At 28.4% G+C, this 14,563-nt stretch overlaps 1 protein-coding gene across 1 annotated transcript; it reads right to left on the reverse strand.

Moving 5' to 3' along the window:
- Positions 1–6,640: 6,640 nt before the first annotated feature.
- Positions 6,641–9,580, reverse strand: LOC129304380 (RHOMBOID-like protein 3). Its single transcript, XM_054944015.1, has 5 exons — positions 9,082–9,580; positions 7,832–7,995; positions 7,543–7,706; positions 7,149–7,399; positions 6,641–7,025 (listed from the first exon to the last, which is right to left on the reverse strand). Exons 1-5 carry the CDS (start codon positions 9,366–9,368, stop codon positions 6,911–6,913), a joined length of 981 nt encoding a protein of 326 aa, XP_054799990.1. The 5' UTR covers positions 9,369–9,580; the 3' UTR covers positions 6,641–6,910.
- Between the last annotated feature and the right edge of the window lie 4,983 nt (positions 9,581–14,563).

The following is a 14,563-nucleotide window of genomic DNA, read 5'->3' on the forward strand; positions in this document are numbered from 1 at the left end:
TTAAAGTTGAAAGTTTGGATTAGCTGAACTTATTTTTATTTTAATTAAACTAAAAGAAGAAGGGTAGAAAATGAATTTGCCTAAGTTATTTATGGATTTTTTAAAATATGCTACATTTTTATTACTTTAAGGGCGAGATTGTTGCAACATAAATAATTTGAGATATTGGATACTCCTCAAAAAATAGATCAAGAGCAAAAATGCACCTGAATCCTCGATAAAATATACAGGTCAATAAATAAATAAATATGTATGCATGCATGCTTGTATATGTGTATTAGAATTTTAATAGTATGTATAAATATTATATAAATATATATATATATATAAAGTATGAAGAATGAATTGCATTATTTATGACTTGTATAATTAAAGAGCAGGACCCAGTTGAGGTGATGATTTGCCAACTAATATACAACCTAGACTAAGAAGTTCAAGTAATGTTAACAATATAATTAATATGGAGGTTATTATTATTATTTTCATGGCTTGAGCTTGGATTTTCCCTCCCTCTAAGCTGCTCAATGCTGATACATAGGCTTCTTATTACTTGAGGTTTCTTCTAAACGATTCTGCACACAAATAAAGATTGTTATATAATTTGGACAAAAAGGAGAACAACAAAAATGTTATTAAAAATCATATATCACCCCCTCCTCCAACGTGTATCGATCTACTGACAAATTAGGCGTTGTCTGAAAACACAAAATTAAAAAAAAAAATTGAATTCTTTGAATGGATCACAAACAAGTAAAATAATATTATTAATCAATAAAAGATGCAAAAAAATCTTAGAGAGGTTGTACATTCTATACCTCATATAGTGAAAAGGTGTGTGTGAATGTGTGTCACTTTTTGATATTGAGGAAGGCCTTAAGGGTCATCCTTTCTTATGGGAGAAAAGTACATATGTATGCGTTAGTGCACACAAATAAACGTGTTTGTATTTGTTTCCTTCAAATAAAAACAAAAAGAAAAGAAAAGATCTAGCAAATTACTTATATTTGTTGTATATTTTATACATATAATTGTAATTATATTGATTTAGACTTTTTTTCTTTAGAATTTTGTATATGTAGTCATTCTTTTCACAAATAAATCTTAATTAATCAATCATTCAATATAATATATCAAAGTATATGATGCCAAATTGTTATGAAATCGCATTTTGAGCTTCATAAAAATGCACCAAGCCCTTCACAATCAATGTCTACGCCAATTTAAAATACAACTAATTCTAATAATCTTATAATCTAGTAGCATGTAAGCTCTTCATGTCAGTGAGAGGTTGTAAGTTTAATCTCGCTTATAATCTCAAGCAATTAACATTTTCCCCTTTAAGTAAAAAAACATACAACATATTAAAAAACTAGAGAAAATAGGATGGAAAATAGAGACATACAAATCACAATCAACATCAGGTTGAATAGTGAAGCCCAAAGAAACCCCACAAAAGCCTGGCAAGGAAGCAATAGAGGATAAGGTGGGACTACTTGAAGCAGTAAGGCCCATTATGCATTTGCATGCTTCTTGCTTCTCATAAATTGGAGACTTGGAGATGATGAAGCTCAACCCAGCCATCGCCTCACAACAGAGCGAACCTAGGGTGGGTTCCCCACCCCCGGAGCACACTGAGAAAGCCTGTGTCAAGGCCGAGCATTCAATCGCCACAGCCGATACAAATGGGGCCCACCATACCAACAATATTATCAATGCCTCTTTTGTTCTTGCCATCTTAATTTTTTTTTACATCCTCTTGAGTGATATCGTATATAAGAGAAAGTTATTGAAGTTTTACGGTTGGTAAGTCATATAGATGAGTTGTGTTTGAAATGTGGAGACTGTGAAGCAGCTTACATGAGATTTGGATGAAGAATGTGAATAATATGACTCACTTTGATCACACAAAGCAGGGTTAGAGAGTAAGCCACATACTACTGACTAAGGTATAACGTGAAAGGCAAGTTCCAGTGTGAATGATTTAATCTAACTTTGGTCACATAAAAACGGTTTTAGGAGAAGCCACCTGAGTTGATTTAAATCAAACATCGTAAGTTAAATTCAATTATCCGCTTATGCAAATTAGAAGTTAAAAGTAATTATAATTGTCATTTTGGAAAAAGTTGAACTTCTTTTGCCATTTAAGTTAATGTAAGTGGCTGGGATTTTCATCATTTGAGCAAACTTTATGTATTTAGCAATTTAATTGGGAAAAATTTATCCTGAGTATATCAAAAGAGATATTCTTTATTATTAGCAAAGCCTACTTTTTATACTTATATCAATCTTTTTATGGCAAAAAGGTACTTTTCAATCTTTTAATATTTTTACAGTTACTTTTGATCTTTTAATTTTATAAAAGGTTTTAATTTAGTTTCTTAACTTTATAAAGCATTTTATTAACATTGTTACTTTTTAATCCTAAATGATTATGTTGCAATCATGTTATTTTTTTAAAAATTTAAATTTAATATGTCAACATTTAAAAATATTTTCTCAATATTTAAAAATTAAATGTAGAAATTTTTTTGAATGAAATAACGGTATTAAAGTTAAAGGATTAAAAATATATTTTTTAACATCAAAAAACCAAATTAAAATATTATATAAAGTTAAAAGATTAAATGTATATTTTAATTATATTTTTATGTTAAGAGAGATTAACAAATGTGCTCATATAAGCAAGTTACCTCATAGGATTGAATGATTTTTGTTCCTAGGGAGAATTACATTTAAGGCTCCCAAAATGAAAAAAATTGCTCCTAAAGTCCAATACATTCTAAATTTTTTTTGTAGGCCCAAAAGTCCCAACAAATATGTTTCTTCATGAAAAGACACGATTGTTCCAAATGTACAAATTTTTCAATTGCATGTACTACACAATGTCTGTAAATGACATAACAAAGTCCATACATAAATAACACATTGTACATTTATTATATATGATTCATGTTGTTAAGTTAAATAATAATGTATAAGCTTCTCAAGTGTATATATAACACAATACTTGTAAAGAACATGACAGTGTCTGCACATAAACAATACAATATCCATTTATTATATATAATCATTGTTATTAAATTAAACAATAATATATAAGATTTTTAGGTATAATACAACATAATATTAGTAAATAACATGACAAGGTCCACATGTGAATAATATAGTATTCATTTATTATATAAAGTCTATGTTGTTAAGGACAAATGCATCTTTTCACGGATAAAAATGTTTGCATTTGAAACTTTTGAGCTTGTAAAAACAATTCAAATGTATTGAAGCTTAAGTGCAATTTTTTTTTTTTAAGAACCTTACATGAGATTCTTCCTTACTCCTATAATAACAATTCAAATGTATTGAAGCTTTAGGTCTTTTATTTAGATGTAACCTGTAACATCCCAATTTAAATTTTAATAGTTAATTTGGGTTAATAGAAATTTTGAAAAATATTTAGAGCTAAATAAATTAGTAGGAGATGATTATTAAATTTAACTTAGGATATAATTATAAATTAAAAATAAAAAAAAAAAAAAAAAATAAAAAAATAAAAAGAATAAAATATTATTAAATTATTATTATTATAAAAAAAAAAGAAACGAAGAAGAAGAAGAAAGTTTGGCTTCCTCTTTCGGCGTCCGTGCAATCATTATATATAATAATAATATAAAAAAAAGGGGGAGAGAGAGAAAAGAAGAAATAATTAAAAAAAAAGATGTGGGACCCACTGAATTTTTATAAAACTCACCTGTTTCCTTTCATTTCTTCATTCCTTCTTTCGTGCGTGAGCTGAGGCAGAGAGAGCATCTGTGAGCCAAGTTCACCGGTACTGGGTTTTAAGGTAAGAGTTTTTAATAGGATATTTAGGGTGTGATTTTAAGCTTTTCAAGACTAAGTAATTGTTCTAAAATTTTTTTCTTAGTTATCCTTCTTCTTTAGTTTCTGAGTTTGTAGTGTTAGAAAATTTAAGATCTGAAAGAGGGATGAATTTATGTTGAATAAATATGATTTTTGAGGTTGTCAATAGTATAATAAATGTTCTAGAGTATAAATTTATTGATGATCTTTGAATCTGTGGCTTATGGATCAAATTCTAAACTAGATCTGAAAATATATGTTGATTTATTGAGGTTTAGATGATTATTTGGGATGAGAAATGAATCATTATGGTTATAGGATTATGATTCTAAGCTAGAGACTTAATTTTTAATTTTTGGATATTTTAGGTATGAATTTATAAAATAAAAAGAAAATTTTGATAATAGAAATTAGTTTAAAATTTGATTTTTAGATTATTAATGTTTATTGATAATTAAAAGATGAGTTAAAAATTTTACTTAATAGTATTAAATATAGATTTGTATTAAGATTGAAATTAGGAATTATATTATATTTTTAATTCTATTATTAGAATTATTTTATTAGTTTCAAAAATTGAAACTAATATTTATAAATAATATGTTATTTTGTAGATTGTATTACTGGTGAAGATTGTGGTGAGAGAGAAATTTTAAGGAATAATTTATTGAAAAAGCCACAAGGTAACCATGCTTTTAATTTGTGATTAGTGTTACTTCATGTTAATTGGGTGATTATTGAGAAAATTATGAATTTTGTAATATTGTATAATTGTACAATATTATTATGAATTTGTTTAATTATTGTGGGAGGTGTTGGGAGACTTGCTATTATTGTTGTATTTATGTGCCACGTGGTACGCCCCTATTGGAGCTCAATAGGTGGTTTGTAAGGGCTCGGGCTAATCTACCTTTGGCCGGGTAATTTAGCACCGAGTGAGGGTTACGGCTCGAGGTTAATGGAGAGATATAAGGATGGTTGTTTGTGTTTATTATAATATTTCTTATATTTGTTGGAATTATATTATTTTTAATTCTCACTTAGTAAGCACACACTTAACTGTTTGTATACACTATCATAAATTGGCTTTGGTTACTGGGACTTTTGAGTCTCATTATGTGGTTAACAATTTTCAGGAGAAGAGCCACGAGTGACACGTGGAGGAGTCCCAGAGGCTTAGTGGTATAGATCCACTGTCTCTTTTGGGTATTTAATTTATGATTTATAATGTGTTATATTGCCAATATTAGAGCTTTTTGTTTATTGTCAATTATATGAATATATAAATGTAATCATGCCTTTCAAACTATTTCTATTTTTGGTACAATTTGGATGACTGTAATTTTAATATTTGGTTTATTTTGGATTGGTTAAAATGGCATGATTATAAGGCCAAATAACTGGCTTGTGTTGAAAATTGACTAAATTGCTTATTTTACTTGTTGGGAGTATAAGGATGGATAAATGTGATTTAGTTTACTTGTTGGGAGTATAAGGATGGACAAATGTGATTTAGCCTAATGGCATGTGGGAGGTAAAAATTTATCTGAAATGTTATAGTGTGTGAGTTGAAGCCAATTATAAAATATTTTATATCGAAATTATTGATATAAAAATGTGTTGGGTGGCTGTAACCCAACTATGGTTGAGTTAAATTATTTAAAAAAAAAATTTTGGTGTGTTACATAACCCTAACTTGATTTTTCTTTTTTCTTTTTTTTTTGGTTTGGAATGCATTCAATTTGTATTAAAAATAAATTTTAATATTTTTTTTTAATTTTTAATTTTGTGATCTTTTTATAATTTATTTTGTTTGAATTGAAATTTTTTTAATTTTGATTCGTTATATTTATTAATCTTTAAGGGGAAAATTCTTGAATTTTTTAAATGAAATTTTTTATTTTTATATTTTTATTAATAGATAATATAATTTTAAATTAATTACATATTTTCATATTTAAAATTTATATAATTAGCTTACGTCTTTTAAGTAATTTATATTCATATATAAATTTTTATAAAAAAATATAATAAAAATGTTAACATTATGTCAAATTAATTTTTTTCTGTTTGTCCAAAATTATTAAATTAATTTTTTTTATAAATTTCAAAAATGTCTTTGTTTTAGAAAAATAATCATTCATTAATAATTTTAATATTTTAACATATCTAACTAATCAAATTATAAGAGCTCAATTTAAACAAAATAAAGGATTAATGAGCAAATAGGACTCCCAACTATTGTTCAAAAATCACTCTAGACCCTAAACTTTTAAAACATGCAAAATAAACTTTAAAATTTTAAATTCATAACAAAATAAGCTATGATTATTAACTTTTTAATATTGTTACTGTCCACACAAGTATAACTCAGAATTTATTTTTCTATAAATTTAACCCTAACTGTTACAATACCAGCATGAATAGTAACGGTGTTAAAAAAATTAACGATCAGAGTTTTTAATGTTATGAATTTAAAAGTTTATGATTTATTTTATCTATTTTAAGAGTTTAGAATCTATGACAATTTTCAAGTAAGAGTTTAAAATTCTATTTGCTCATTAACTCCAAAATAAACTACAAAGACCCAATCAAAATTAAAAAAAAAACTATATTAAGTTTAATTTAATGGTTTAGAAGGAAAAATACTTGACTAGCTTTTATTAGAAAAAATAAAATTAAAAAAATATCAGCTCAATAAATATAAGAGACATAATTAAATTTGAGATAATAAAAAATGTTTAATAATAAGAGCATAATAAATATAACAAAATAATACAATATATACATCTAAGAAAAATCATATGATTTTGAGAGCGCCTAGTACAGACAAACAAGCTAGCATCAGAGACAGAAATGAGCCAGAGAAAGGATTCCATGTACAAATAAGAATTTATATGAAACCCAACGATATAAATCCAGAAAGACTGACAAAGCAATAATTTGATAATAAGGAAAAGAAGATAAACAACCCCACTTTCTAAAGCTACAACTTTACACAGAGGCAAAAGCAAGAATCCCTCATCAACATCACAAGAGAGAGCCTTCTCTTTGTTTAACTCTCATCACATTTCCATTTTGAAGTTGGAACACAGCTCAAGTACCGGCACCAATGGCAGTGATCATACCCATTCTCCTTCCTGAACAGCATCACCAATGCAATAATTAACCTGCCATTGTAAAAAACCGCATCTCAACTCAGTACTTTTCCACAACAATGATCACAGACATTAACACTACCAATGTGATAACGATGTGTGTCATGAGGGTTTTGATTGAGGCAAGGAACTCACCCAGTAATAAGGAGAATAAGAGAGAGAAACCAGAGAACATATTGGTATGCCTTGTATTTTGACTTGATTTGGACGTTGGCGGGAACATGCCGCTGCTCCAACCACCCGAATTGAGGGCGAGGCAGCAAGATAAAGCCAAGGAGGAACCCTGCCAGGAATCCGCCGATATGAGCAAAGTTGTCGACATGTGGCAAAATGCCAATGGCAAGGTTGATGACAACAATAACCAGAAGAGTAAGCAAAGCTGCCGCCTGCAATAGCAGAAAAGGGTTTTTCCCAAATTAAGGTTCACAGCCTCAAGTTATGATGAAACTAACTGATGGTGAAGAGGGAATCCGATTGTGATTCAGATTTCGCAATTAAAATAAAGGAACAGTTGGATATGTACACAGACCTTATTCGTATAAATAGTCCAGTTGGTAAGAAGCTCAGAAAGCATAGCTCCAAGAAGTCCAAAAAGAGCACCAGAAGCACCAACAGAGATGTTGTTTCTCAAAAATAAGGAAGACAGGACACTTCCAGCGAATCCAGACAACAGGTATATGACTCCGATCCTCACTGCCGAATTTTTCACAGCAGAAAAATATAAGGCCACATACATGCATCGAAGTTAATTTTGAAGAATAGAGTATCTATGATGTTGGTTATCCATTAAAAAACAGACTGGAAAGGGGATAACGTACGAAACCCGAATTGTTGTTCCAGGCGAATGCCGATGAACACAAGGCTCAACATGTTTGCAGCCAAATGAATAATTCCAGCATGTAACCAAATGCAAGTGACAAGTCTCCATCCCTGATGATGATTCACAACTTTATCCCATTTAAGGCCTCCCATGTTTGTTAATCTTTAAAATCCAGAAAAAAAAAATGTTTCAAATAAAAAATTTAGCTAAATAAAAGCTCTTCTAGCTGAAGAAAGTGTGCATCAAAATAACTGCAACTTCAACAATTATAAAACAAAGATCCCCACTCTTGCTCAGATTTCCTTTTTAGATAGAACATCAAAACCATATCAGCCAAATTCTACAGGTTAACTACCAAACAAGGCACACTTTCATGCCAATACATCAGCTTTAAAAAACCATTGATTTTTTGTTTGTTGTCCCTTTCATGTCTCATGTCCGGCCTCTCTAAAAGTTGATATACAAAGCAATATTGAAACATTCAGAGCCTATAATCATGCAATGCTAAAACTGCAATTTGAAGATGATATGTCGCACTTTGTATTTGTATATCATTTTGCTCAGTGGCTAAGTTTGTTCAAGTCCCTCAAAGACATATCACAACCCAGTAGAGAAGCATTTAGCCATTCAAGGAGCTTCCTACTTTCCTTTGTTTATTTCGTTTCCTAATAAAAAGTACCAATTAAACGAATCCTGTTTATTAGATTTTCTTACAGCAAAAGGAGTGGAAGAACGGTAAGGAGGATTTCAAAATTAATACCACCAATTAAACCTTAAAGCTATTTTTGCTGACCGCCAAGTACACAAGTGAAAATAAAAATCAGAGATTTTACAGGAAACTTGGACCTTGTGATTAACAAAATCAGGAATGAGATCAAAAAAGGAAACTGGGCTATCAATAGCCACAAGAAAATAAAATCCCAGTTTTGACCAAATTAATACAATAATTACGTAGGTATAGAAAAAGAAACAGATTCAGGAAGAGAGAATCAATCCAATTTCATATCGGACAACTAATAATTTCAATTATTATCATCAATGCTATCATATGGCCAGAAAATCAAATTAGGAAGATAGACCCAAATCAGAAATTCATATATAGTTAACCAGAAACAAAAATTCAAGACTGCAGCCAAGAAGTTAAGAATCGCTCCGAACAAGAAAATTTACTGAATCAGCGGCACGCCAATGACAAACGAAGCATGAAACGAAAGACAGAGAAATTAACAATGGGAAATTAAATCTTACGTGTTAGAAGAAGGGCCAAACAGGGGATTCTCCTGCAAAGGCTGGAAGGATAGCCTTCCCAGAAACCTAGCGACACACTCGGGCTGATCATCAAAAACCCGATGTTTGGGACAATTATTGATATACATGGTAACAATGAAAACGGCAACATTGGCAACAACAAACATAGGAACCAGCCATGATGTCCAATGGGTTTCGGGGTCATAAACATAGGAAGAAGCAGAATATGTGGTGTTGTCTGCTCTGTTCTTGGTCCCGCCTCCTCGCTCCAGATCTCGATCGGCCATGAGTGTATCTCCAACAAGGAATCGAGAGAGGATTGTGGAAGAGAAGGGTTGGCGAAGGGCTTAAATGGAGCGAAGAAGGAAGAAGCAGTGGGGCGTGCTGCTTCGTTGTAATGGCGATGTGGGCGATGAATTTCAGGATTTATAACTGCGCAGTAATCAAAAGGTCAATAAATGATACAATGATGATACCGACTTCAAAACTGATTCTCTGCTGTTCCACGTCTTGACAGTAAAGCGCTAGCTATCATCTAGTCTAATCTGGTAATCTTAGAAGTTTAGAACTTAATTTTATACTCATTTCGACACAAATTATAAAATAATTTATAATAAAATTACACCTATCAATAAAATATAATAACAATATTTCGTAAACTTATTCTTTTAAAATAAAATTATAACTTTTTAAAACATCTCTATACCTTTGATCATTATAATATAATATTTTTTTTAAATTTTTTTTCATAAAAAATAATAAAAAAAAATTTATTAATAAAATAATATTTTTTAAAGTTGTCTTATATTCTAAAATAAAAAATTTCTTTAAATTTGTCTTAGATTCCCTCCCATTCAAAATATAAATATTTTGAAATAATTTGTATGCTAATAAAGTCATCATTTTCGTAAAACTATATATGATTTTTCTCTTTTACCTCTAGTCTCAATTATTAATATACTTCATGGTAAATAAAAGATAAATTTATACAAAGATAAAGGTTAATAAATATAAGGGTTAAAATGATAAAAAAAATTATATAAAATAGATTAATTATATTTTGAATCAAAATTAGTTGAAAAAAATATTTATATTTTAAACTGGATGGAGTTATTTGGAATGAAAGGAGTATTATTATTTATTTTGTCATAAACTTTTATACTACTAAAAGTACTAAAAATAATCCTTTTTATTTTTATTAAGGGTAGATGTGAAAACTTATTAAACTTTAAGAAATGATTAATAAGGTTTAAATTTTTTCTTCATTTTGATAAAATATACTAAAAATAACTTATAAATAGGATAAAAAATGTAATTATTAACATTATGATATAATTTGTTAAATTTTTCATATCATTCAATGTTATAAGAAGTTTTAACCAAATTTTGTATTAATGAATTAGTTAATTGTTCTTAAAATTATACACTATTTCCATTGTTACATTATATTTAATAAAGTTCCTCAATTAAAAAATATTATTAATTACACTCATAATTAAAGGTATTTTTTAAAAAACAATATTAATTTTTAAATATGATACTTCAAAAAAATATATCTTATAATATTAAAGGGAAGAGTATTTGCTAACGCAACTTAATTAACGAAATTATAAGAGAATAGGGGATAGTTTAATTTTTTTCCCAACCTGTTTATATTTACAATTACATATTCTTATAACCTTATTTTTCTCAACCAGTTTAAAATTTTTTTTTCCCATAAAGAAACAATAAACTATGGGCCACGTCTTAAAAAATGCGTGGTTAGATGTTTGACTGCCACGTGGCGGGTAATGAGTGGGTACGATAAATAGAGAGAGCGGGTGAGAGGAAAAGGGGATAGTGGCCAGCAAACGCGGTATTTCGCTTTCAAGGTACGGGAAGGTTCCGTTGAGGTTCGGGGACACAATATCTCACGCGCGCCCCCGGAGCTTTGGAAATAGGCCACGTGGGTCGTCCAGTCCTGCTTTCTTCGAACCGGTTTGAACCGGTAAATTCTGAGGACGTTCATCCTTTCATTGTCAGTCTCGGTCTCGGTCCGTGTCCGTTAGGTACCTCGCGTCTCGAATCTAATCTTCGTTCCGCTTTCGGTAGGAAGTTCAAGGAAATTTTAATCATCTGTATTTTATGAAAAGTGACTTATAAAAAGTATTATCAATTTTTTTATAAAATGATTTATATATGGGATTAATTAGGGGACGCTTGTTGAAGCTTTTTATGAAAAATTATTTTTTGAAAAATTATATTTTGTAAAATTTTATGATGTTTGTTTAAATTTTTTAAAATAATATGTATTGAAAAAAATATATTTATGATTATTTTAATAAATTACATTTAATAGAATCTAAAAATAATATCATGCAGGGATAATACTATAACAATGCGAACATACACATAAAAATATTAAAATTATAAATTATTGTTTGTAAATTAAGATCCATGAAGATATGATATAATATAAAATAAGTAAATAATAATAAATTGTTATTATTTTAACCAAACATAAATCATATCTATTTTTATAAAATAACTATGAAATATTTATAAAATTTTTAAATTTTCTAAAATTCACATTTTTTCTAAATCTTAAACAAACAATTCTCTAAATTTTATATTTAGCTAGCCCTAGATAAAACATTATTTTAAAAGAAACACGATTCTTTGAACCTACTTTCTTTAATTAATTTATTTCACTTTAATGATTCTATAATATTTAAATGGCAATATAAAGTATTGAGAAACGAAGAAAAACACAGGAGAACAGAAATGTGAACATGAAAAAGTTGGCCCCATAACAATGAAAGAACTTATAAGAGAATCACAAGTAACTCGCCAGCTTTCCTAAAACTATCAAGTCTCATGAGTGATTTCAACGCGTCTATCGACTGACCTTTTATTTTATTCCACTTAGAGTTCTAATTCTAATTCTACTATTCTAATAACATGGCATATATGATAATGGCAATTTTATTTGAAAATTTGCAAAATTGTTGAATTTATAATAAATTTAATCAGAACAAAATAAAATCTCAAATCAAAGAAATGGAAAAAGAAAAAGTTTTTTCATTTGCTTAAGGTACTACCAAATATTTAATGTGTAATTTTTATTTTTCAATGTTCAACCACAAAGACAAACCTAAGAGTTGTATTATATGCGCGTGTAAGAGAGAAAAACTTACATACTAATCTTACATGTTTAAAGTATTTATTTTCAATTAAATCATGCCAGGTATATTTTATAGATTATTTATTTTAAAACAAACTTTAATTATTAATATTGTTAATATATTAAATTCAATTATTTTGATTTGATTGGCTAAAAGTATATTAAATATAAAGCTCAAAGAGATTCAAATACCTAACTTATCTAATCTTTTGGTTATAAAAAATATTAGAATATTATAGTTACGTAAATTCATATAAACTCTTACAAAGGCAATCTCATCATATTTCTAGTAACCTATATACAACAACTTTTAACGAACTAATACACACAAATTATATATATAGGGCATGACTTAGGAGAAAAAATTCCGAAAGTTTTTCCAAATGAGTTATAAATATTCTTATCTTTTAGAAAAAGTAATATTGTTATGGAAGCTTTAAAAATAGTGCAAATCCCAACATTAACGTACACTTTGGCCAACCACTCTTACATGTGTCATTTAATAAATGTATATTTTAAATTAAATAGGTATAGATTTTAGTTTGAATTTAATTACATTTATTAAGATTTTATATCTATTTAATTTAAATTTATAGATTCCCCCATCACTTATTTATAAGATAAAAAAAAATTTAATACAAAATCTACTCATATTTTTCTTTTTTATATCTTGCAAGAAAATAATAGATTAAACAAAGGAAGAAAATGCAAAAAAGAAAAGAAAATAATATATATATATATATATATTGAAGGAGCAAATTTTCGTATATCATGTCATGAGACAAATAATATCTATCTATATATATATATATATTAGAGTTTCATATCGACTAGGAATGGAAGGAGAAACTTTCACTTTGACTATAGATACTCCCTTCATTAAGAAGGAAGTTATTCAATCACTCATCTAAGTATCTCAAGAATTCTCTTTAGTAGATTTGAAGCACGTAGAAATATTTTAAAGGCTGAAAGTAAGATTGTTGAGGAGTTCTATGAAGGTACTAAAAATCGAGCTGGCCATTGAATCAGCCAAGGTCAATAGTCAGGGGTTCAACCGAAGGTCAACCTGGATTTAAATCAGACATAATAAAATAATATAATTTAAACAAAAACAAAATCTCCAAGACTTAATATCTCATATAATGCCATATACAAGTCTAACACAATCATCAAAACATCACTAAAAACACAACATTTAAAATATTCATCTTTACAAGTCCAACACAATTCAAAAGTTTAATTTGTCAATAGATTCATAATTAATAGGATAAAAACTTGTCTTTTTCTTCAATTGGCTCCTTTAATGAGATTAAAGAAATAAAATGTAAATATATAACTACCATAAAATAGTAATAAAATTCTTATTTGTTAAAAACATTCATAACTTTCATTTTTACCTATGCTTCAAACATAGATTGTAGTTTGTAAAAACTAAATCATTTAGCCTTTGATGTTCCAGTCTATTTCTTCTTTTGGTATGGATGCGTTCAAACAAGCTCCAATTTCTATCACAACCAAAAGAAGAGGAAATTTGGCTAAGAATACGCATTGTAAGATTTTGCAATTCTGGAATAAAAATTTCATAAAACGACCACCATTCATTTGCAAATAAAGAATAATTAGTTATATGTTATGTGATAAATAAAATTACAATGACTATGTTAAATATTAACACTTACAAGGGTCTAGTTTCTATGCTACTTTATGACATGAAGCTTTATCAAAAGATTCTCTATAATCACCATACAAGCCCAACTACTTCATCATCATAATATAATCAACATATTCATTTTCAATTGACTCAAACACTGAAAGCATTGCATCCATTAACCTTCTCTTGTGAACAAAGTCATCATCATACAAGAAGGCAGGGTTCAACAAATATGTTGCTACATGAAGATTGGTCTTCAAGTGCTTATCCCATCAAGCTTGAATAATATCTATATAAAGCTTGTATTGATCTTTCTTATTGTTAAAGACTGCCTTAATTACTTTTTTTTCCCTGTGCATGCCTTCATAAACATAAGGCAAAGAAGGCTTCTCATCTAAATTAATAATTCTCAACAACTTTATAAGAGAAAAACACAATCTTCACAACTTTAAGAAATTCATTCCAAGACTGATTATCTAATATGATGGCACCAACAATTATTTTGACTTCAGTCCTGATAATTTGTGATCCACAAAATGCTTATCAATAATTAAAGCTTACAAGTTATGCTTGTGCATATGTATACTATGCAATTTAATAAATATTGTAGCAAACCTTGTCGCACCTGGATACACAATTTCTTTCCAACCCTTTCTTTTCTTGAACCA

This window comes from Prosopis cineraria, unplaced genomic scaffold (genome assembly GCF_029017545.1).
Source record: "Prosopis cineraria cultivar Desert tree isolate PC_DT_omini unplaced genomic scaffold, ASM2901754v1 PC1, whole genome shotgun sequence".
Classification (NCBI taxonomy): Eukaryota; Viridiplantae; Streptophyta; class Magnoliopsida; order Fabales; family Fabaceae; genus Prosopis; species Prosopis cineraria.

Bases quoted from the DNA above. Each gene is read 5' to 3' on its own strand.
- LOC129304380 (XM_054944015.1), bottom strand. From the start codon at position 9,368: ATGGCCGATCGAGATCTGGAGCGAGGAGGCGGGACCAAGAACAGAGCA. The intron at 7,996-9,081 runs GTAAGATTTAAT...TGGATTTTAAAG, and splicing joins TTTGGCCCTTCTTCTAACAC to ATTAACAAACATGGGAGGCC. The intron at 7,026-7,148 runs GTGAGTTCCTTG...TTACAATGGCAG, and splicing joins CTTATTCTCCTTATTACTGG to GTTAATTATTGCATTGGTGA.